Source organism: Lipophrys pholis (assembly GCF_963383615.2).
Source record: "Lipophrys pholis genome assembly, chromosome: 19".
NCBI lineage: Eukaryota > Metazoa > Chordata > Actinopteri > Blenniiformes > Blenniidae > Lipophrys > Lipophrys pholis.
The window spans coordinates 16174590-16196061 of record NC_137647.1 but is presented as its reverse complement, the minus strand read 5'-3'; the positions used below and the strand labels follow the sequence as shown (position 1 = coordinate 16196061).

At 40.7% G+C, this 21472-nt stretch overlaps 3 protein-coding genes across 5 annotated transcripts; 2 read left to right on the top strand and 1 right to left on the bottom strand.

The window, feature by feature from the left end:
- The first annotated feature begins 126 nt into the window (after nt 1–126).
- Nucleotides 127–1753, top strand: polr3k (polymerase (RNA) III (DNA directed) polypeptide K). Its single transcript, XM_080488494.1, has 3 exons — nt 127–376; nt 487–574; nt 1519–1753. The coding sequence occupies exons 1-3, from the start codon at nt 266–268 to the stop codon at nt 1644–1646; spliced, it is 327 nt and encodes a 108-aa protein (XP_080344620.1). The 5' UTR covers nt 127–265; the 3' UTR covers nt 1647–1753.
- On the bottom strand, nt 1742–7866 carry cdip1 (cell death-inducing p53 target 1). 2 transcript variants are annotated; one of them, XM_080488490.1, is made up of 5 exons: nt 7756–7866; nt 5384–5516; nt 5039–5188; nt 4458–4734; nt 1742–3430 (listed from the first exon to the last, which is right to left on the bottom strand). In XM_080488490.1, the coding sequence occupies exons 2-5, from the start codon at nt 5457–5459 to the stop codon at nt 3319–3321; spliced, it is 615 nt and encodes a 204-aa protein (XP_080344616.1). In that variant the 5' UTR covers nt 5460–5516; nt 7756–7866; the 3' UTR covers nt 1742–3318. The 2 variants fall into 2 exon arrangements, with proteins under 2 accessions (XP_080344616.1, XP_080344617.1); XM_080488491.1 differs by having other exon boundaries at nt 5039–5185; nt 7756–7861.
- Nucleotides 7867–10725: 2859 nt separating this feature from the next.
- mgrn1b (mahogunin, ring finger 1b) lies at nt 10726–18192 on the top strand. 2 transcript variants are annotated; one of them, XM_080487090.1, is made up of 17 exons: nt 10726–11122; nt 11868–11986; nt 12099–12187; nt 12274–12420; nt 12954–13071; nt 13208–13274; nt 13399–13442; nt 13519–13566; nt 13732–13800; nt 13879–14038; nt 14145–14254; nt 14402–14616; nt 15007–15118; nt 15671–15716; nt 15804–15908; nt 16137–16182; nt 16436–17137. In XM_080487090.1, the coding sequence occupies exons 1-16, from the start codon at nt 11035–11037 to the stop codon at nt 16175–16177; spliced, it is 1578 nt and encodes a 525-aa protein (XP_080343216.1). In that variant the 5' UTR covers nt 10726–11034; the 3' UTR covers nt 16178–16182; nt 16436–17137. The 2 variants fall into 2 exon arrangements, with proteins under 2 accessions (XP_080343216.1, XP_080343215.1); XM_080487089.1 differs by lacking the exon at nt 16137–16182 and having other exon boundaries at nt 10786–11122; nt 16436–18192.
- The last annotated feature ends 3280 nt before the right edge of the window (nt 18193–21472 follow it).

Here is a 21472-nt window from a genome sequence, read left to right as displayed (position 1 = left end):
AAATAATATTCTTCATTTTCATCAACTTTACTGAATCATTATTATAATTATTCATTTTATTTTATTATTGTCTGAAAACCTCTTCTTCCTGTTGTTTCCCACCGAGCTGTAAAAACGGTAACACCCGATCGCTGACGGTTTTCCGGTTGTTCGCATGTGATGAAATGTTTACGCTAATCATCGTAAATCTACGTATAAACCGAACTTATTTTAGCTGATTAACTATTTTTTCAGTAGGTAGGTGGTTAATTGATCTGTTGGCGGGATGCTCCTTTTTTGTCCCACCTGTGGGAATGTTTTAATCGTCGAGGAGGGCCAGAAGTGTATGAGATTCGCCTGCAACACTTGTCCCTACGTACACAACATCACGAGGAAGGTGAGTTTATTGTGAAGAATCTCTCACTTCAGGGATTCGGTGTGACACTTTATTTTAGTTTCTTTAAATGCAAGACCTCCCATGTGAGCTTTCTGTCTGGTCTCGTGCAGGTCAACAACAGAAAATATCCCAAGTTAAAGGAGGTGGACGATGTGCTGGGAGGAGCTGCAGCGTGGGAGAACGTAGACTCGACTCCTGGTGAGTGGTGGTGATCTCACCGAACACCTGAGTGTAAAATGACGTGTCCGTTTGATGTCTTTACATATCATCCATACTACAGCTGCACTTTAGTGTCACTACACGTTCCTACACAATGTTATCTGAACTCTCCACCTTGTTTACACAAATAGGAAAATGTTTTTCATTCTCAGCGTTTTGTACATAAATAATAAGATGTTATTTGTAAATTGAAACTGTCCTCAGTGTTGTTCAGTCTTGTATCTACTGAAATCTTTCCTTTAAGTGGCCTTAATGACAGACTATCACTGACCTCAGCTTGGGAAACAGTCGCCCTGTGGAAAGCAAATAGTTCTTTAGGCTTGATTTTTACTTTATAATGTATCGGTATCATTAACAATGCATTGTATTCTTTCTCCTGTAATTTCTTTTTCTCATAATTGCCCTTTTTACTATATTTTTTCCAAACATCATATATACTTCTTTATCTTTCCATTCCCTATTGATTTAATCAATGCATCATTTTTGCTTTATTAACACTCACACATTTAGTCTTGTTTGATTGTGGTGACACATGTCAAAAAAAGATGTTTTTATTATATACGTTATTTGTTTCGTCATCTTTATTGCAAGAAAATATTAACCATTGCCTCAGTTATTTATTTCCCCCCTTGTTCCTCTAAAATGTAACATAAAATTTGAACATTTAACATGAATAAGATGAATCACTTGTGAACTTTTTCTAACATTGATTTTGAAAGCCTCCTTGTCAGAAACATTTTTCAGTGTCAAGATAATTTTTATTTTTTTTTACACTCAAACAACAGTCAGCAGTTTAAAACAAATACTTCATGCATGTTGGAAAATGCTGCCATTAGTTGTTTTCTGTTCACCTTACTACAGCTTGTCCTGCAGTGTTTGTGATTCCACACTGACTTGCATGTCGTCCTCGTCTCTCTGTGCAGAAACTTGTCCCAAGTGTGGACACCTTCGGGCCTACTTCATGCAGATTCAAACGAGATCGGCAGACGAGCCCATGACCACGTTCTACAAATGCTGCAATGCCCAGTGTGGACATCGATGGAGGGACTGACCCTATTTGCACTTTAAAAGAGTTGTTCATTTCCTGCTTCTGTGTGAAAGAAACAGCCGGAGAAGGCTGGGACGCTATTCAGACGACAATAAAATGAGTTTCCTTCATGATTTTTATTGATAAAAATAGTACCTGTATACAACAAACAAATTTAGACTTACAGTTATACATATCACAGACAGTTAAGAGCGATGCAGACCAGCAGTATCCACGAGAATTGCATACAGTACTTCATATTACATTTTCAATGCAACCCTTCAATGCCAAAATGTTTTATTTCTTGCACGTCTCTGAAAGCTTCAAAAAGAAGAAAAGAAAAAAAAAATCAACTGCACATAAAGTTGCCGGTGACGTTGGCTCATTTCGATGTGTGGCTCATGCAGATGATCTCTGCAGCTGGTGAGCTAAAGTGGACGACGGCACGAGCATGCTGTGTTGGAATGAAGTCGCGTCGCTATTAGTATCGAGTTCAGGAGAATCACCGCGTCGTTTCCATGAGATGTGTTTAATTGAAGCTTATTCCTAGCAGAGCTCGCGATCTAGTATCGGTCAAAAGACATGTTTGTCTAACATGCGTCCCAGCAATGCAATTCATCTTAAAGGGCTATAATGCCACGTTAGAGGCTGAACATAATAGGTTGTCTCTGGCAGACATACTTAGTTTTATTTTTTAAAACCTTTAACAGGAGAAAATAAAAGCCACGTCAGTGCTTCAGACTGAACATGCTGGCATGACGGCAAGCTATTACAAAGAGGTCATGCAGTTTTCCGCCACGTCTGCCACCGACGAGTCAGGAGTTTGAGCGAAAGCCAAACTGCACTGGTTTTACTCATGAGCTCAAAAAATATTTCTCCTCAGACTATTTAAAAATTGAACTGCATCAGAAGGTCAAAAGTATGTATCTCAAATTAAAGTGCAAATGTTATCAACCTTAAGTACATTGTGGACAGAGGGCACTGATGTGTAACAGCAAGACAGTGAGTCACTGAGCATTTAGTGACGACTGACCGGAGCCCAGAGGATTCAGAATTCATCTAACAAGTAACCACGAGCAAATACTAGATTTTACCCAGCTGATAAAACTGATTAGATTTCTCTCACATTCAAGAAGTGATGATAAAAAGGAAGAATAACCCAGTGTGTTAAAAATTAATTGTATCAAAGACAAAATATGTTCACAGTTCTTAATAGTAACCTGTTAGGGTTATGGATAAAATATCTGAAGTTAAAAGAGTTAAATAATAAAAACACTAACCCAGCATGTTTGAGTAGACCTTCTACTGGATAAAATTCACAGATGATTTCAAATAAAGTGACGATTTCACAGCTTTCTCTACCCAAGGCTGTCCCTAAATCATTTCTTCGCTCACATGCGTAACATCACAAGCCTTTTCCCCGGACCTGCTTGTAACCTTCGTCCTCTCCCGTTCAAAGTCAGAGATTTGTACAATTCAAATGCATGTTTATACACCAAAAGTATGCTGGAAGTTATATACAGTAACTATTCGGTGAACTAATGAGAAAACTGCACTTACACTTTAAGAGGGTGAAACAACACTTTGCAAAAATGGGAAGGGGGGGGGGGGGGGGGGGGGCCTGTCACTACCAGCAGAGGGAGCTGTGAGCGCGTGTGTGTGTGTGTGTGTTTGCATGTACACGTCTCTGTTGTGGTTAGCATATACGCTTGTATGTGTAGATGTAGCCCTTGCAGTAAGGGCAGGTGTGTGTCACATCCTTGAGGTCGTCGATCAGACAGGGAATCAAGCAGCAGCCCAAATCACACCTGTCAACCACAGAACAGAGACACGGCCACAGTCAATCACCTGTAACGGTCACATTCCTCACGTCTTTAACAAATACTTTCTCAAAACGTTGCCATATTATCGCCCACGACTTTGTTGCCATGGAAATAGTCTGAAAGTGGTTTGAGCAGATTAGCACAACTTCTAAAACTACTCATGCGGGGAAAGTACAAACAGCCGAGTAATTCATTTCATTTCTACAAGTTTTTCTGATTTACTCACATTTAACTAATTTCAGGACTGGTGTGTGTACAAACAGTAATGACAAAGCACAAATAGATACATAATAAATCTAACAATTCTAGATAAAGACAATATTTTGATGGCTTCTCAATATAACAAAAGTTAGACAGAAATTAAATGTGGTCAATTACTGTAAACTTTAATATAATTTCCTGGTAGAGAAGCAAAGACTTATTATCACACCCTATAATGTAAAACACACAATACAATGACGTGTTTTTTTAAAAAAAAGGGTAAAACAAGCAGATATCAGAGAATATTATGTGTACCGACTTATTTTTAGAGTGAATGCATGAAGTACATGCTTATACATCATCACCTAACATAAACACTTCTTGAGAACAGTGATGTATACACTGTTCTCAAGGTGTTTATTTTAGCCACATCACTGTTGAGATTTTCCTTCAGATTGTAAGAGCACGAGGCAGTTGGTACACATCCAGGTGGAGTTCCTTTCAGACAACGTTTGAACATCACCAGTGTAACTGAGGCCACGTGCAGGCCGGACCCACCGAGCCATTTTGGTTCACCCCTGTGTGTGCGTGTGAGTTCAGTCACACTGCAGACCTGAAAGCCCCCCTTACATTTCAGAAGCATACCTTTAACCCGGGAAAAGCTGAGTTTGTAACAGTCAGTTACAGTACCACAGTGACAAAAGGTTATTGTTTCACCTAAATCCGTGTGTGTGTGCGTGTGTGCGTGCGTGCGTGCGTGCGAGCTGACTGCCACTAACATTCTTGCTACATGTGGCCGATGATAACTCACCCGACAAAGAAGCAGAAGAGGCAGAAGAGTGTGTTCATGAGGCCGACGTCGTGGGAGATGCGGGTGATGATGGCCTGCTGACAGTGTGGACACACGGTCTGCACCGGGGAGGTCTGGAACATTTCCCCCTGCAGCACGGTGACGGTGGTGGCTGCGCCTGGAGGAGCCAGGACCGTCGCTGTGTGTCCTCCCATGTGGACGAAGTGGCTGGGTCCCGCCCCCATCTGTCCTGGCATCGGGTACGGATAGTGACCGGGCGGCGGCGGGTACGGTCCACCTACACACAATTATCGACAATATTAAATCCATGCAGGGGCTCAGCTGGCTTGAAATGGTTTGATTGAGGTGACTGTAGTTCAATCAACCAAGAGAAAAACACAAACCAATGAGTTGTGCAACTTTAAACCTGCTGTGCATCAGTCAGAATTTGCTACCTCAACATGTTTTAAGCATTACATCTCTGTAACTATTGTAAAGTCTCATATCCTGGTTTAACATTGCATAGGGCTCAAGTGGACACTTTCATATGATGTGGCAGTGTCCATTACATGTAGATTCATTGTTTGTAAACAGTGCAGCACCTTGTGGGGGTGGAGGCATTGGCATAGGCATGGGCATAGGTCCTTCTCCAGGGACATGCGGCGGTAAGAAGCCTGGTTGGCTGGCCTCATAGGGTGGAGGGCCGTAATCTGGAGGCAAAGGCTGCCCCTGTGGAGGACCTGTTCTGACTACTTGCACAAGAAAGGACAGAGAAAAGAGCAAAAAAGAAATTACACTGAATATACAGAAAAACCAAGAAAAACTAGTTAAGTGAAAAATAGCAACCACCAATTAAGACAGAAAATTCCTTCTGAATAAAACTCACATTGCAATGAACTCAGACCGATATAACATAATCTATGAAACATTTAAGACAGTTCTATTACCAGGCTGTCCATTCTTTTCCTCGAGGAGGGGGGCGCTCGGACCTCCGGGGTACGGCGGGGGAGGATCACTGGACATACTGGCTGGACGTCTGGACTGACAGGTGGGTTTGAGAGGCGAGCTCTAACCGTAGACCTTCAGTTAAAATTAAAACAGCATAATTTGAGTTCATTGAATCATAATTTCTCATGTAGCTTCTTTTCAGAGGTAAAATGATCCTGAGCTGCTGATAATCATCTTCCCTCAAAAAACTTTCAGTGTGAAATAATATGAAAATCTTGTGACTGAAAACTAAAAATAGTAAACACATATTATTACCTGCTGTATATCTTGACAGTTCTCAGGAAAAGTGACAAAACCACCACCAAACAACTAAGCTACAATCAAGAATGATTCTTTCAAATACCGAAAATAAATACTACTCCTTAATTTTCTATGCTTATTATATTTGTCCCATTTAGTTTTTTCTACTTCACCCTTTGGAGTGCTGCATGATCGGAGCACATTTATAATGAGGTCCTGCAGTCGATCAAACATTGAAAATATGGTGAAATCACAATGCATCCAGCTTTAAAACAGGAGCACATTAAGCAGCAGCACTATACATCATAGTCTCAGGTCTTAATAGGCTTGTACTCAATCTGGCACCTTGAGTTTCATGATACGTGGTTGTTAAACAGGATTCCAAGCCATTAACAAAGCCAATCACTGTAATCGCGCACTACACGAGAACACTAACAGTTGTCAGCTCCGTGAAGAAGGAATTACAAACGGAATGTAAGATAAATATATGTACAATTGCAGGATTGGATGGCAGAAATTCAATCAGAAATTACAAAAGCCTCACAATATTCCAAGTGAGAGTGTCTCTGTCCTGCCCCAGAGATAAAGTTTCAGCAGGTATTGTTGCTCTCTCTTCGGCTAAATAATGCAACCAATGGCTGAATGACGTTGTCAACACGTCTTTACCAACTTCGAAGGATCCAATCTTGTTTCAAGATAATGACACAAGTTTCGTCAGTTCTGGGGAGATGTAAACTTCGGAAACCAGTGAAACGGCAATCCTATGGTTCAAGGAGTGGTTTGTGAGAGCAAATGTTTTTCACAGGTAACATGTTAAGGCACTTTCCATCTGTGTCGGTCAGATAAGTGAAAGCAAAATATGAATCATCATTTACACCTCAAGTGAAAGAAAAGTACACAGGTGTTGAGCATCATGTTTGTCCAAAACCTTGTGAAGGCTGAGTTTTTTTGTACACAGCAACTCACAATCTCATACTAGTCCTGAAAGAAACATTATGTTTCGTTCTACCTCTGTCAAGTTATTTTCACAATTCATGAAAGCTCCATGTCAGATAATGAATAAGATGCAACACAATTGAAGTGGGGCATTTCACTATTTCCTCTTTCAGCAGCTACATGTTTCAGCACAGAAGTCCAACACAATTTCACCATCATTTCTTATTTGAATTACAAGGGTACATTGTCGACTTAAATTAAATGTGCTAACGACTGACATCAGCTTCTGTTGGAGCTATATGTGATTTGTTTCCGTTAGGCTTACGTTTAATTGCAGCCTAAGTTCTTTCTTTTTTGCTGAAGTTAATTTGCTTTCTATGCTGATTGTTTTCTTGTTGACTATTTTTGCTAAATTACGTCATTATTTAGCGTCTTCTTTATTGGTCACTTTCAAGATTCCTGAACAAAAGTAAACAATCAGGTAAATTGTAATAAAATAAATAAATAAAAAACCATGACTGATCTTCCAGTATGTGTATTTGTGTAAAGCTTTGTTTCTAAACTCAGTTAGTTTCTGATCGACTCAGCCAGCTGATGTTTTCTTTTAATCCTGGAGCAGATAATCCCACCCAAAGCCATTTGCACAACTAACCATGAATAACTTCGTTACGTAATGACAGCTCGTGGAAACCTCCACTGATATTAACCTAAACTCTAGTTTGTATCGATCAAGAGTGGGTAGCTTGATAACTGGCTCTATTCCCAACTAACCGAGAGATAACGATTAATGTAGCTGCTGTGGCTAAAGTAGCTAGAGTAGCAGGTATTTGTTTTTGTTGGTCCTGTCTGGGGACACTGTCATCGCTGTTGCGGAGGGTGTGTGCCTGTCAGTGTTCGGTTACCGAGGTTACGTGAAAACAGCGACACGTTTGTTAAAAAAAAAAACAAATGTCTTTAAAAATGGCATGTTTTGCTGGCAAGCTGCTGCTAGCTGATCAGCTCGCGTCGCCATACTTGACACAGAAACGGAGCAACGACACCCCCGGAAACGTTAAAGAAGCACGAATAAAGGAGAATGTAGAGGAGAAACACCCGTGTAGCGATGTGACCGTCAGTGTGCTGATGGTAAATTTACCTGGCTGAGGGAAAAACAGAAGCAGCGGCGGCTGTTTGACGTTTACAGCTCCGACCCTCCGGAGGAGCGTCAACATCCGGCTAGAGGATCTGCACCGGACGTCACTGCGTCAACTGACGTCACGGCGTAAACCGACGTCTCCTACTTAGAATAGGTTACAACTTTACCCTGTGTTGTTTCATATTGAAAAAGATTTGACTCCTCCCTAACAAGTATTTGATTAAAGTTAAGGAAATATCTTAAACTTATCTAAAAATCTATCCTGCTAAAACTTATCTGAGAGACAGATTTAAGACAGACATAAGCTTTTTTAATGAACGCCCTGAAACAATTATTCATGTATTTTGGTATTGCCTGACTGTAAAACTGTATTGGTGATTTGAATATACTTTTGGCACCTGTGATCGTTAATATCAGGAGGAAAGTTTCTCACTTCAAAATCTTTTTCTTGTGTTGGCCAAATGAATAAAAAATTCCTCTTTTGTACATTCTACCCTGACCTCTGACGTTTTATTTGTGTTTCCTACACTGAATTATGATTGCAGTTTTTATACTGCCCTCTCCTGGTTCTAATGTAAACTACATTGTTATACCCGTAAAGAAAATAACAAGACATTCTCTATATTTACAAGAAGAATCATTGAACACGGGACGTGATGTTAAACTGTCATTTGTGTGAAAAGATGATAGTTACATGAGGTTTACGATTTGAGAGTGACGTGAGAGCTGCATTTCAGATATGGGAAGGATATACATTTTGGGACACATCATCGGGAGTGTACATTTGAACCAGGGGGTGTTTCAGGGGTTGTTGTTTTTTGTTTGTCTGTTTGTTTGTCTGTTTGTTTGTTTGTTGCTGTTGTTGTTGTTGTTGTTGTTGTTGCTGCTGTTGTTGTTGTTGTTGTTGTTGTTGTTGTTGTTGTTGTTGTTGTTGTTGTTGTTGTTGTTGTTGTTGTTGTTGTTGTTGTTGTTGTTGTTGTTGTTGTTGTAAATACACTACTTCCACTGCTTTTTCAGTTGCCTTCTTTCTCTGACCCTGTCTTTCAATCTCTGCCTCCTGGATTTGGCTGGAGCTGGTGCTGCTTTGTCTCTTATTACATTCACACCAAAGCGAGCTTCTCCATACTGAATGATATCACCAACCCTTTCTAGCTTTTTCTCTGTTGTCCTCACATGTTGCTCCAGTATCTTTGTCAGGTCGTCATTAATTGTTTCCCCACTCTCTCCTATCTGCAGCTTTGGGTCGCTTCACACTCGGTGCTGCATCTTTATATATCTGACCCTCTAATCTTTTGTTTGCCTGTGGGCCCATTGAAAACCGTTCACGCCATCACAATGCAGCTACTACAGTAACATTATTGATGCCTACACCAACTTCATTGCAGATGGTTAAGAATGTTGTGAACAATACGTGCCAGATATTCATCAAGGAACATGGGCAAAGAGCTTGTCATGCCACAATTGAAAAAGGACATGATTAACTCAAAACTCCCAAACAATGTTAAAGTAATGAGGAGATGTGGGTTTAAAAAAAAAAAAAGAGAAGCAAAATACAGATGACATCAGAGAGGAGATAGAGATGTGCAATCTGTCCTGTTTCCATCATTCAAGAGGAATGTAAAAACTGAAGTTAAATGTTTGCATTCAGTTGTTTGCTGATACAGTTTAATTTAATTGACACATTATCTGTTATAAGAGATATAAGAGTTTGTGGGACAACATGACAAATAAACATTTGGGAAATATTACACATGTGTAAGTGTTTGCCTCCTCTAACAATTAAGCCAAAATTAACAAAAATATTTTTATAGTGTCAGATCATTTAGTATAAAACTACACCTTGGAGAATGGGTCGTTTTTGATGCTTGTGTTTGAAGTAATGATATAAAAACTAAATAATCCAAAACAAAATTATCTAAAGTATACCTGGAATATTCAATCATGAATAAATAGGCTTCAAAAGATAGCGTAAGGAAAGGCTTGGTCAGCATTTTTGACCCATGTTGTGAATCAGAGACTTGAAATACCAAATCATTTATTACAAACAGGTCATATTTTGAAATCCTACAACTCAAGAGTGTTATCCTAGGATATTTTAACACTTCAGAGCTATGTACATTATGGGAAAATATATGACATTGCATTACAGTGGTCAAACATCATACATTTTCACTATTGCCATTTAAAAAAATCACTAAATTAGATAAATATTTATCTGGATTGATGTAAATGATTGCCTTACTAATGATTTCCATTACACCTCAGCTTGTATCTCTGCAGTGGCTGCCTGTCTGTCAAAGGATTGACTTCAAAATATTTATGTCTATAAAGCTTTGAATGGTCTTAATCCTAAATACATCTTAGATTTACTTAGAATATAAAATCTTCAGATCCGTAAGGTCCCCAGGAACAGGTTTTTCTCAGGTATTCCTTGAGTCAGAAACAAGGTGAAGCAGTCACAGACTCCTCACATGTGGAACAAACTTCCTGAACACCTGAGGACTGCTGACACAGGTGTTAAATCAGGTCTTAAAACGTTATTATTAGCTCAGGCTTTTTAATAAATAATAGATGATTCCTATTAAAGTATTTACGTTATTCTCTCTTTCATGGGTATCTTAATCGCTTTGTTTTACCGTATTTCATAATCTCAACCATTTCAGATTAGGATTCTTAATCACCTTGTTTTAATATAATTCGTTTATTTCCTTATGTCCGCATGGCGCCTTGCCTTGATATTTTGTAAATTGTCAGTCTTGTTATGTTCAAATATAAATTTTTTATATGATTGTCATAAAAAAAGCTAAAGTTACCAAATATGGTCACTCTTCCAATAAACACATAACTGATTCGATTTTGGTCAATTAATATTGTTTACAGCGGTGGCGTTAGACGGATAAACTCGACGTCCCGGTGCTGACCCCTTCCTCCGCTGACCTGACTTAATCAGCTCCCCGCCCTCCTCCGGGTGGTCCCATGTTGACATATCGAGCGCCCTAGAACTCTGGCAGCACCTGGAGACAGCCAATCAGCGTCCTCCGTGCTACGTTAGCACGGTTCTCTGGCAAAAACAACAGCTCGCCTCAGCTTCACTTCCCTGCTTCTTAACGCCACCACCGTCTCGCCGAGCCTTTAAGATGGTACATTAGCCACAGCTACCGTTTGTGGTCGGTGTGTCGTTTGTTTTGGCGTGTGTCGCGGTGGAAGTCGGTGCTTATTGGGGCTGTTGACGCGCCGCTAGCCGCTAGCTACGCGGAGCTAACGATCCGGTGGAGGAAGATGGGGTCCATCCTGAGCCGGAGGATCGCTGGTGTGGAGGACATCGATATCCAGGCCAACTCTGCGTATCGATTCCCCCCCAAATCCGGTAAGTGTGTCTCCGGTTACACGAGATTCCTCATCATTATCATCGTCATAATCACGGCTGCTCTGGGGGCAGAGACAAACAGACGCTGCGCCCTCACCAGCTAATCGAGTTGTTTCATCGTCATCATCTTCATCTCCATGTTACATTTGTAAGCATTTAGTGTTGTTTTCACTGCACAGGGCATCCTAGATCACATTTGCTTTTCTTGTGTATCTGACGCGATCTCTCTCCTGAGAACTGACATAATTCTTCAATTTGGCTAATTACTAAGTAATTGCAGCAACGTGATCGTTGATCTTAAAATTAAGTAATAAACCATGTGGTTTATGATCAATTAGCAACTGATCAGACTTTAGGGACTAAATATAGTCAGAAGACCCCCCCCCCCCCCCCCCCCCCCCTCCAATTTCGAAATGACAAAACCACACTTTGGTTTGTTTTTACTACATTTAGAGATAATTTATACAGTAGAAAAAAAATCTTGTTCAGAAAATACTTTTTGTTGTGAAATTAAATTGTACATTAATTGGAATAGAATAGAATAGAATAGACAGGGAGATGAATTCAAACCTGCACCTTTCTGACTGAAAGGCTACTTTACCATGTGAGCCACAATCACTGGTGCAATGTTTTTTTAAAGGTCATAGTGATGAATATGCTGTAGGCTTTATGAAAAAGCACAGATATTGCACTCTCGCTATAAGGCTGGTGTGTTTTCATCCCTCCCCCCTGTCCCCATCTCCAGGGAATTACTTTGCCAGCCACTTCTTCATGGGAGGGGAGAAATTTGACACTCCACATCCTGAGGGATACCTCTTTGGAGAAAACATGGATCTGAATTTTCTTGGAAATAGGCCGGTGCAGGTGGGGGCTGATGTTTTTTGGTTGTTTTTTTTGTCTTTTAACCGTGTATTCACTTTTATGTATTTGGCATCTTGCATAATACAATTCATCATCTCTGCTGTTACTCCTTCAGTTTCCATATGTGACACCTGCTCCCCACGAGCCGGTGAAAACCTTGAGGAGTCTCGTCAACATTAGAAAGGACTCCCTCCGTTTGGTCAGGTAATGATAGTGAGAGTCGGTATATCCCTTTTTGATATGAACGTGTTTGCATAGGATCAATCTAATGCTCATTATACTGATTCCAGATATAAAGACGACTCAGACACACCAGTGGAGGAGGGGGGAAAGCCAAAGGTTCAGTACGGTGTGGAGTTTACCTTTGACGCGGATGCTCGGGTTGCCATCACCCTCTACTGCCAGGCTTTTGAAGAGTTCTCTAATGGGATGGCTGTGTGAGAAATGGGATCTTTCATCTTTGCGTTCAAGTCGTCAGGATGTTATTTGTGTACATCTGTGTATTCATTAGAGAATCAAACAGATATGATTGTCCTCACATAGCTGAGACGGAGACGTTTATACCTTTTTTTAGGTGCTCAGATCTGAGCCTTAGAGTACAAAGTCGAGAATAGATACAGTGGGTCCTTAGCAACCAGCAGTCACCATGGATACAGCTGATAAGACGCACATGAAAGTAATAGTGAGTGCTTAAGTTACCATCTTGCGCTGAAACTAGGAAGGTGACACATTTTTCCTGAGAAAAAAGAAGGTCGGGTAGTGCTGCTGTTTTTACTGTCACTTTTCTATATTCTTATTTTGCTCAGAAGTCTAATGGGTTTATTATTTAAATAAAGGTGACAACATCCACAAGGCCTTTTCACTGATATGTAAATGATGCTTTTTGCAGTTATCAAAACAGGATATATTACAAAATGAGCTCCCTCCAGCACAATGTTTGCTTGATGTGCAATAACTCTTCTACTTGCAGGTACAGCCCCAAAGATCCATCGATGGTCTCTGAAACTGTGCATTACAAGCGAGGGGTGAGCCAACAGTTCTCCATGCCGTCTTTCAAAATAGATTTCAGCGAGTGGAAAGAGGAAGATGTGAGTATCTGCAGCAGTTAGTGCTTTTTTTTTTAACGAGATCACATCTCAAAACAAATTCCTCGTTCCTCTTATGTGCCTCCTGTATTTACAATAGGATGCAACATAACTACTTGATATCCTTTTTCCTTCAAAGCTAAACTTTGACCTGGACCGAGGAGTGTTTCCAATGGTAATCCAAGCTGTGGTTGACGAAGGGGACGGTAGGTCTCGAAGCTGTTTTAACAGTTGTCAGACTGTGTAAAATATGTTGGATAATTTGTGTGCATGGATTCACCATGGGGTAAACATCAGTTTCAAATCATGCATTCCGTTTTGTTTTTCAAGATTGCCTTGGACATGCTCATGTGCTTTTAGCAGCCTTTGAGAGGGTGGGTAGTCGTCCAAAAAGTAAATGATCCTCTTCTGTAATCATTCGCTTAACTGTCTCTTTTTACTTCCATTTAGCACGTTGATGGAAGTTTCTCCGTCAAGCCTCTGAAGCAGAAACAAATTGTAGGTTTATATACGTTCTAATGTGAATGTTTGTATTTTGGTGTTTTCTAATGGTTTATTGGTTCTAAAAGTGAAATATGTCGTCTCACTTTTGTTTTTAGACTTTACTCATTTGACTTGTGCATGTGAAAATCATTTCCAAACAGATTTATTTGTATCTTTCAGGTGGACCGTGTGAGCTACCTCTTACAGGAGATCTACGGGATTGAGAACAAAAACAACCAAGAGACCAAGGTTCCACAGGAAAAATGACCGTAAAATAGGAAAGTTCAATCAGCATTGCCTTGACTTCGTGTTTCGTTTTTGTTCTAGCCCTCCGATGATGAAAACAGCGATAACAGCAACGAGTGTGTTGTGTGTTTGTCGGACCTGCGTGACACACTCATCCTGCCCTGCAGACATTTGTGTCTGTGCAACTCGTGTGCGGACACCCTGCGTTACCAGGCCAACAACTGTCCCATCTGCAGACTGCGTAAGAAGCGTCAAATGCTTTTTTTTTTTAGTTGAGCAGGTTTAGACAAAACCTAATGGATGAACAGTTTTTCATTGTGTTTATTTGACTTGGGGTCTCTCCCCAGCCTTCAGAGCCTTGCTGCAGATCAGAGCTGTGAGGAAAAAGCCCGGCGCTCTTTCACCCGTGTCCTTCAGTCCCGTTCTGGCTCAGACCATGGACCATGACGAGCACTCGGTAGGTGCAATCAGTTTCATCAACACGATTTTGATTAAGCATTTGCAATAAATGAGTTGCACCATATATTGTTTTTGTGTCTTATTGATATAAAGGTTAATTGTTTTGCAAGTTTATACAGTTTCTCCTTGGTTTGTTCCTGTGCAGAGCACCGACTCGGTCCCTCCAGGATTTGAACCCATCTCACTGTTGGAGGCTCTCAACGGTCTCAGGTCTGTGTCCCCGGCTATCCCATCAGCTCCACTCTACGATGAAATCAACTTTTCGGGGGGGGTCGCAGGCGATAACAGACAGCTGAGCTCTCCGGAGCATTTGAGTGATGGGAGTCTTCAGAAAGGCAAAGTCAGCAAGTCTCCTGACAGGTAAACTCACAACAGGACTGACTACACGTACATGGATGTAGAAATGTTTCTGTGGACAGTCTGATTGGCAGAGGAAGGTGAATGGCTTGTTTACACGAGGACCTTCTTTTTCCTATAGGGACTTGGTCAGTAAGCAGCTTTACAGATTATCCCATTTTATACAAGGACGTGGTTATTTTTTTCCCCCTCCATTAGTTAATCTTCAAAAAGTGTTTTTTTTCCCATGTTAAAAACCGGAAGGCTTCTCCAAAGACTTAATATATTAAAAAAGGCATAATTCACTGTAAAAGATAGCGCTGTAGTTAGTGTGAAAGCTCTGTCAATGTGACGGGCTAATATGAATTGAATTGCCTATAATTATTTCCATTTGTGCCTTTTCTTTCCCTCCAGCACCCTCAGGTCTCCATCCTCACCCATCCAGGAGGAGGACGAAGAGAAGCTGTCTGAGATGTCAGACGCTCAGCCGCACACGCTGTTGTCCAGCAGCCCCGCCCCCACAGATGTAAGCGTCCACTTATATAGTGTCAGATCACTAAGGAAGTCATGAAAATGTTGTCCTTTATGAAGATCAGGGCTATTCTGTGTCCTATTATTGAACAAACTAAACGGCTTTATCTTATTTCTCTTATTTACATGGCAGCATTTAGTCTCTGTCTTTAAATGGTCGCCCCGTTACAATTCTCCTCAGAGAGCGCATGTCCGAAAATATGTGGGCTTAGAATAGGAATACTTAATCAAACCCACAGGGAAATGCTTGTTTGAAAGTCTAATTAAAAAAAGGTATGTTGGATAGAGCGGAGAAAAAGCTCACCAGCACACCTGGAAGAAGGAAACTAAAAATGATAAGAAGAAAGTTAACATAAGGCAAAAATGGGAGCGAATGCAGCGGACTGCATGCATCTTGTGTGCTGAGTGTCGAGGATGCATGCCCTGCCCTCGACAAGCAGCAAAAGTCCAGTTCGCCCCAAATGACTGTTAATAAAGTGTTTCTCCACCTGAGGGAAACGCTGCTGCAGGTGAAAACCCTGACCTCCCTTCTCTTTTGTTTATCCAGGCCACAGCGACTGAGGACGTGGCAGAATCTCTGTCTCCTGATGATGGTGAGTTTTGTTGTTGTTTTTTCTTCTTCTTTTAGCACACTGTGAAGAGAGAGTCTGAGCAGCCGTGTTGTTGTTGTTGTTTTCCAGATGACAGGATGCATGCGGGAGGGGACATCCTGCAGGACTGCAGCAGCGAACACAGCAGCCTGACCAAAACAGAGAGCGACCCACCGGGTGACCTCTCTCTTCCAGGTGAGAAATCCTTATAGCGTGCAACAGTTTAATCCGCGATCCAAACGGTTCAGTTTCTCACTGACATTTTGATGTTGAATCAGCTGCTCAGCTTCTTTCCTCTGTAATCCATGACACTGCCTCTTTGCTCTGCATCTAACCGGTGTGCTCCTGTGCTGCTGTGTGTTTCCTCATTCTCCTCTTCTGTTTCCTGCCATCCTGTCTCTTCAACCCAATCACACTGGGCAGCTCTCGGTCCTGACTCCTGCTCTATTGGTATGGACGAATAACTCTGGTATGTAGGCTTTCCTGCCTGCTCTGCCTTTCTGTGCATGAGCTCCAATACTCCCACTGAATCTGTTTCTCTGTCAGTCTGCAAAAAAAAGAAAAAGTGAATTTTCAGTCATTAGCAACACGTGAAGCCGAATTGATCAGGAGCAAACTGTTGTTGTTTTTTTTTTTTGTACCAAGGTCTGTTTTTTGTTTTTTTTAACTTTACTTGAACACAATGCATCATTTTGAACCGTTTATATGTTGTTCTTCACCAGGCTCATCTGAGTCCACTGAAAGCCTGAAAAGTCAGAGCACAAACTGCTCCAGCCAGCCTCTCCTGTCCCCCATGAGCAGCCTTCATATGGAAGACGAACACCTCAACCCCTGACTCTGATCCAGTCCCCCCCCATCCTCTGCCTCACAACGATCACCCCCCCCCCCCCCCCCCCCCCACCCACACAGCGGACTCTGCTTATTTCATCGACTCTTCTCTCGACATTACAGATGAAATTTGACTACTGCGAAGATGTTTTTGCTACCTTACTCAAAGACTGATGAGTAACAAGAAAAAATATTATTTCTTCAGCTTTGAAAAGGTTATATTAACTCTGGTTTTGTGTTCGGTTATGTCTCTTGGGCAGAGTTCTGGTCTCTTAATGTCAACTCCAGAGAAATCTCGCAACGTGTGATGGTGGTGCTTTTTAAGCACACTTACTTTAACCGTATCAAATTGTCAACATTGAAGACAGAAGGGTTCATAAATCCAGTTCATGTTTAGCGACGAAATACATCAATTATGTGAGAACTTTTTTTTTTTTTTTTTGTTTCTCCATTAAGGGAAAACTCAATTCTGGGACAAGTTTTCAAAAACGCATTCATTCTGTACCTGTGTGACCTTTATAAAGTCATTTTGCTCTTTCTAACCCATTCCTGATAACATGTATATGAACAGAGTTAAGTAAAATTTTTCAGCGGGCAAATAACTTGATGTCTCTGTATATTAACTACTAGAATTCCGTGTAGTTACCCCCCCCCCCCCCAGAAATTCAGCATATTATATGACACAAAGTCCTGGTAATGAAGTAATAGAACTAGACTGGGATAACGTGCACATTATTTCAAACGGATAAGCGGTAAGTGCAGCATCTCAACAGCTGAAGTTAAAGTTAGTTAAAGCCTGCAACAAGCATAGTCATTCCATCCACGCGTGTGCTGACCCTGATGGCAGCGTGTGCAGCGTGCTTGTGGTATATGTGGCAGATCTGCGTGCAGTTTTTTTCGTGGCAATGCCCGTGTCTGCTTATGTGATGTAGCTGCAAAAAAAACAAAACAAAACAAAAAAACAAGGGGCCACGCGTCCGTGTGGCTGTGATGCCTTTACTTACATCGCCCCTGTATTTGTAGCACCATGCATCTAGATCTTTGTGCCTTGAATTAATATGGCTGCCTGCTTGTTGCAATGGACATTAATGTTCTTACAAATGCTACAACATCTATATAATATCAGTTTCAGCCCTTGCCGACCGAATTTTTGATGCTAATGTACAGAGCCTCTTTTTCTATCGCAATAACTTCGTTATTGAAAACAAATGTATGTCATTGTTTGTTTTTGAGCAATATTCTATTGAACATTTCATTTATTTACTATGTTATGGCCATGTATCAATTCTGCATTAATATTAGTGTTTAGGTTCAAGTGGATTCTCGTAACGTGCGTGTTTCTCCAAGGAACTCATCCAATGCAATAGATGCAAACTCTGCATTTTAACAACTGGGCTGGCATTTGCATGTGAACATGTGGAGGTTGGAACCTCTCGCGGCTTTTAAGTAGCGTGGTTATTTTTGTCTTTATCCCCTCCTCTTCTGTGCCATTTCAACTCAACACTGTGCCTTCCTGTTCTGACCACTATTGACCTGGTATCCAGGATAACTCCATATAGTAGGTGGTTTTCGGCTCTCTGTAAAATCAATACCCGTCTCTCCTCGTGTGTATAGCAGCATGTGTATAACAATAAAGAACAAAGATTCAGTACTTCAACTACCAATTTGTTTTTTTTTTGTGCTGTCACAGTTTTTGCCATCGTTTCGACAGAAAATGTTGTTCCCACCACAAGGCCTTTCATCCATCTTCCAAACCCCACTTCATCCAAGTTAGTACCACAGGGATCTGGACCCGAGCTCAGCTGACATTGATTGAAAGGCAGGATAAACCCCGGACACGTCGCAAATCCATCACAGGGCTAAAACAGAGGCATAATCGCCCACACACACTCAAGTCGACTGTACAGTCACTAATTGTCACTTTTTGGGGAGGAAGGATACCAAAGTACCAGGAAAAAAGAAACAACCCACTCAGACAAAAATCAGAATGTAAAGTTACACATAAAGGCCCCGGGTCAGGAGAGAATCTAGACTCGTAACGATGGTGCAAACCACTGCATGCTGTAATGTATAAGTCTGAAAGTGGTATAGAAAAAGAAGGATGGGTGGATGATTGAGTGAATATTGCTATTACTCTGATGGGTGTGTGAAGGGTTAGGGCTATTCCAAGTAAAAGAACATAAAGAAAAGCAGAAGTTAAGGCTGTAAATCTGATTTATGGTCAACAGATTTCAATTTCATTGCACTGTTGCAGGCCTCAAAGCACTTTACATTTAATCACATTCACACACACACCAATGGTGACAGCTGCCACGCAGGGCACTCAATACATCCACTGGGAGCTATTTGGGGTTCAGTGTCTTGCTCAAGGACACTTTGACATATGGATATGGGCTGGGGGGAGATGTAAGTTTGAACCTGCAACCGTACAATTGAAAGACAACCTGCTGTCTAGACCCTAACATCATCAGCTATGTAAAAAAAAAAAACAATCCCCTTGTAATGACAGTTTTCCATTGGAAATACACTCGTTCACATTTTGAAATATTCCTGATTGTGGGTTGATGTGGCTGTTTTAAGGTCCCTTTTATAAACGCTGCTCTCTGCTGGTCGTGTCAGAATCAAAACCTACCAAAACACATGAAGCTTGAAGTTCCTGGTTAATCATCCACTGAGAACAGTGGCTCTCTCATCACATCAGAAACATTAGAATCTATTAATGTATTTGTAAATGTTTTACACTTAAATGACAACTGTGATGACTCCTGGCTATGGTTGGTAAATCAAATTTATAAATGAGTGTGAGCTGACAATTATATCTGTTTCCTTGGGAACTGATCCGCTGTGGAGCGTCTGTGTAAAAACAACATAAAAAAGCAACCCTCCAAAGATGAAAACATTGTGAAAATCCAAACTCCACTCAACAAGACTTTGTTTGATTCAATGTGAACCTGAATTGCATATTTTGGGCTTGACTCTATGTACAGACGCAACCTTTAAATAGATTTATTTTTTTTCAGATGGCATTCTCCTATATGGAGTGTTAAGTTTTCATTATTTTGTTTTCATACCTCACAATCATTAGGTGTGGGGATTAAATGTCAAAAAGCATTTAACATTGCGACAGAGTTGTGTGATGATTTGCAATATTTTTTTATAGATCGCATTATTTTTACACATCAGCAGAACAGCTGCTGATCGTAATATCTGATCTGTGTTTATGGGTAAACTTTAGTGTGCTCTTAAAACAAACACGAGTAGTTTGATACAGGCAAGCTACGCGCGCCTTGTATTATAGCTACTTTTTTATTTATTTTAATATTTCTTTTTAGGTACTCGGCAGAAATTTTCATCCACAGTAGTCAAAAAGGACAATCTGCGGCAGCTTCCATTAACTGTGGCTCAGCGAAGCCAACAGGTGTCAGACTGGGTAAAGTTTAATGAGGATTCGGTTACACTGTAGCTTCAAGCTTGCTTGTAAAAATATAATACACCGACAAATGAGTGGGCAAGTATGCACACACGCTCGCGGAGATTTGTCGCTGACACCTTGAGCTGGCAAAGGTCAGTGGATGACGTTAATCTGCGCACACATACAGTCGGAGGTAAATTAAAGCACATGTGTTCACGGACATGGGAACCAAAGTCCTGCAGATTATTAAACATGGCTGGAAAAACGGTAATGTGCTTGTAAGAATCTACAGGCATGGTTTATATGAGGCCATGACGAAATATTTCACACTACACCTCCCACTTCCAAATCACCATTTTATTTAATCACCAGACAGCTGTGCACAAGCTTTTCTCTCACACCGAACATTCGAAGATGTTCTTGTACTTGTGGGCGATGATCATAACAGTCAATATGATGTAGTTTAAATAACAGAGAATTTTCCCATTAAACTAAAGGCCAAAAGAAAGCAGCGGGGTGAAACAGCAATCTTTAAAACAATTCTGTTTCAGATGGATCTGATGAGCCGTTCTTAAAAATATCAAGCTTAAGCCTCTAAGCCAATTTCACCCATCCTGACTTTATTGGAGGATTACTTTTTGAATGACCATTATCAGACTAAGCATGCAAAGATAAACAAGAAATAGCTTCTTGATTCCAAACAGGAGCAGCTCCTTATCAAAACCAGGCAACAGAAGTGCTTTTAAGAGCAGATATTGAGCAGGGTTGTAGAAAAATCTAACATTTCACTTCATCCTCGGCAGTAGCCCAATTTTTTGCTCCAATAAGACAAATGTAGTTTAAAGTCCATCTAGTGGGACAGGGCAACTTGGGAATTGCTCGGGACATTTATGAGGCATATGGAGGCTTGTGATTTCAGACTTGCAAAAAGTCAGAAATTGAAGATATTGGTATATAAGATAGAAGTTTTGAAGCTAGAATACATTAACAAAACAGATTCTGGTTTCGATGCATACAAAGTATATTTGCAAAAAGTCTTTAAAAAAATGATTCCGCATTGAAGCTATTTCTCTTTAATTTAAACAGAATTGCATTCACAGTAGCATAGGATAAAACACTTCTGATTCAAATATTCTACCATGAATTTGCTTGTTCAGCGAGCAGAATTTAACACCTTGAAGTGTAAACCTGGTAAAACCATTGATTTCTATGGTTTAAATAGTTCAGATGACATAAATAATCAGCAGACTGGGTCTGTGTGGTTTCAGGGCCCAGTGTGATTCTTACTAGTTAATTACCAGAAGTTACTACTTGTACACAAATCAGATGCTGCTGATTTTCACTTTAGTTGAAACACATATTGTGGAACACTAACATTCACACAGGAAGTCGTGGGCTGATAATCAGATAACCAGTTGTCATTTCATCAGTCACTCAGGCCCCTTGTTTTTCTCCATCGTCTTTAGGGCGGGCTGCACTGCTGGAACACACCAGATTAAGATCTTAATCCAAGATCTAA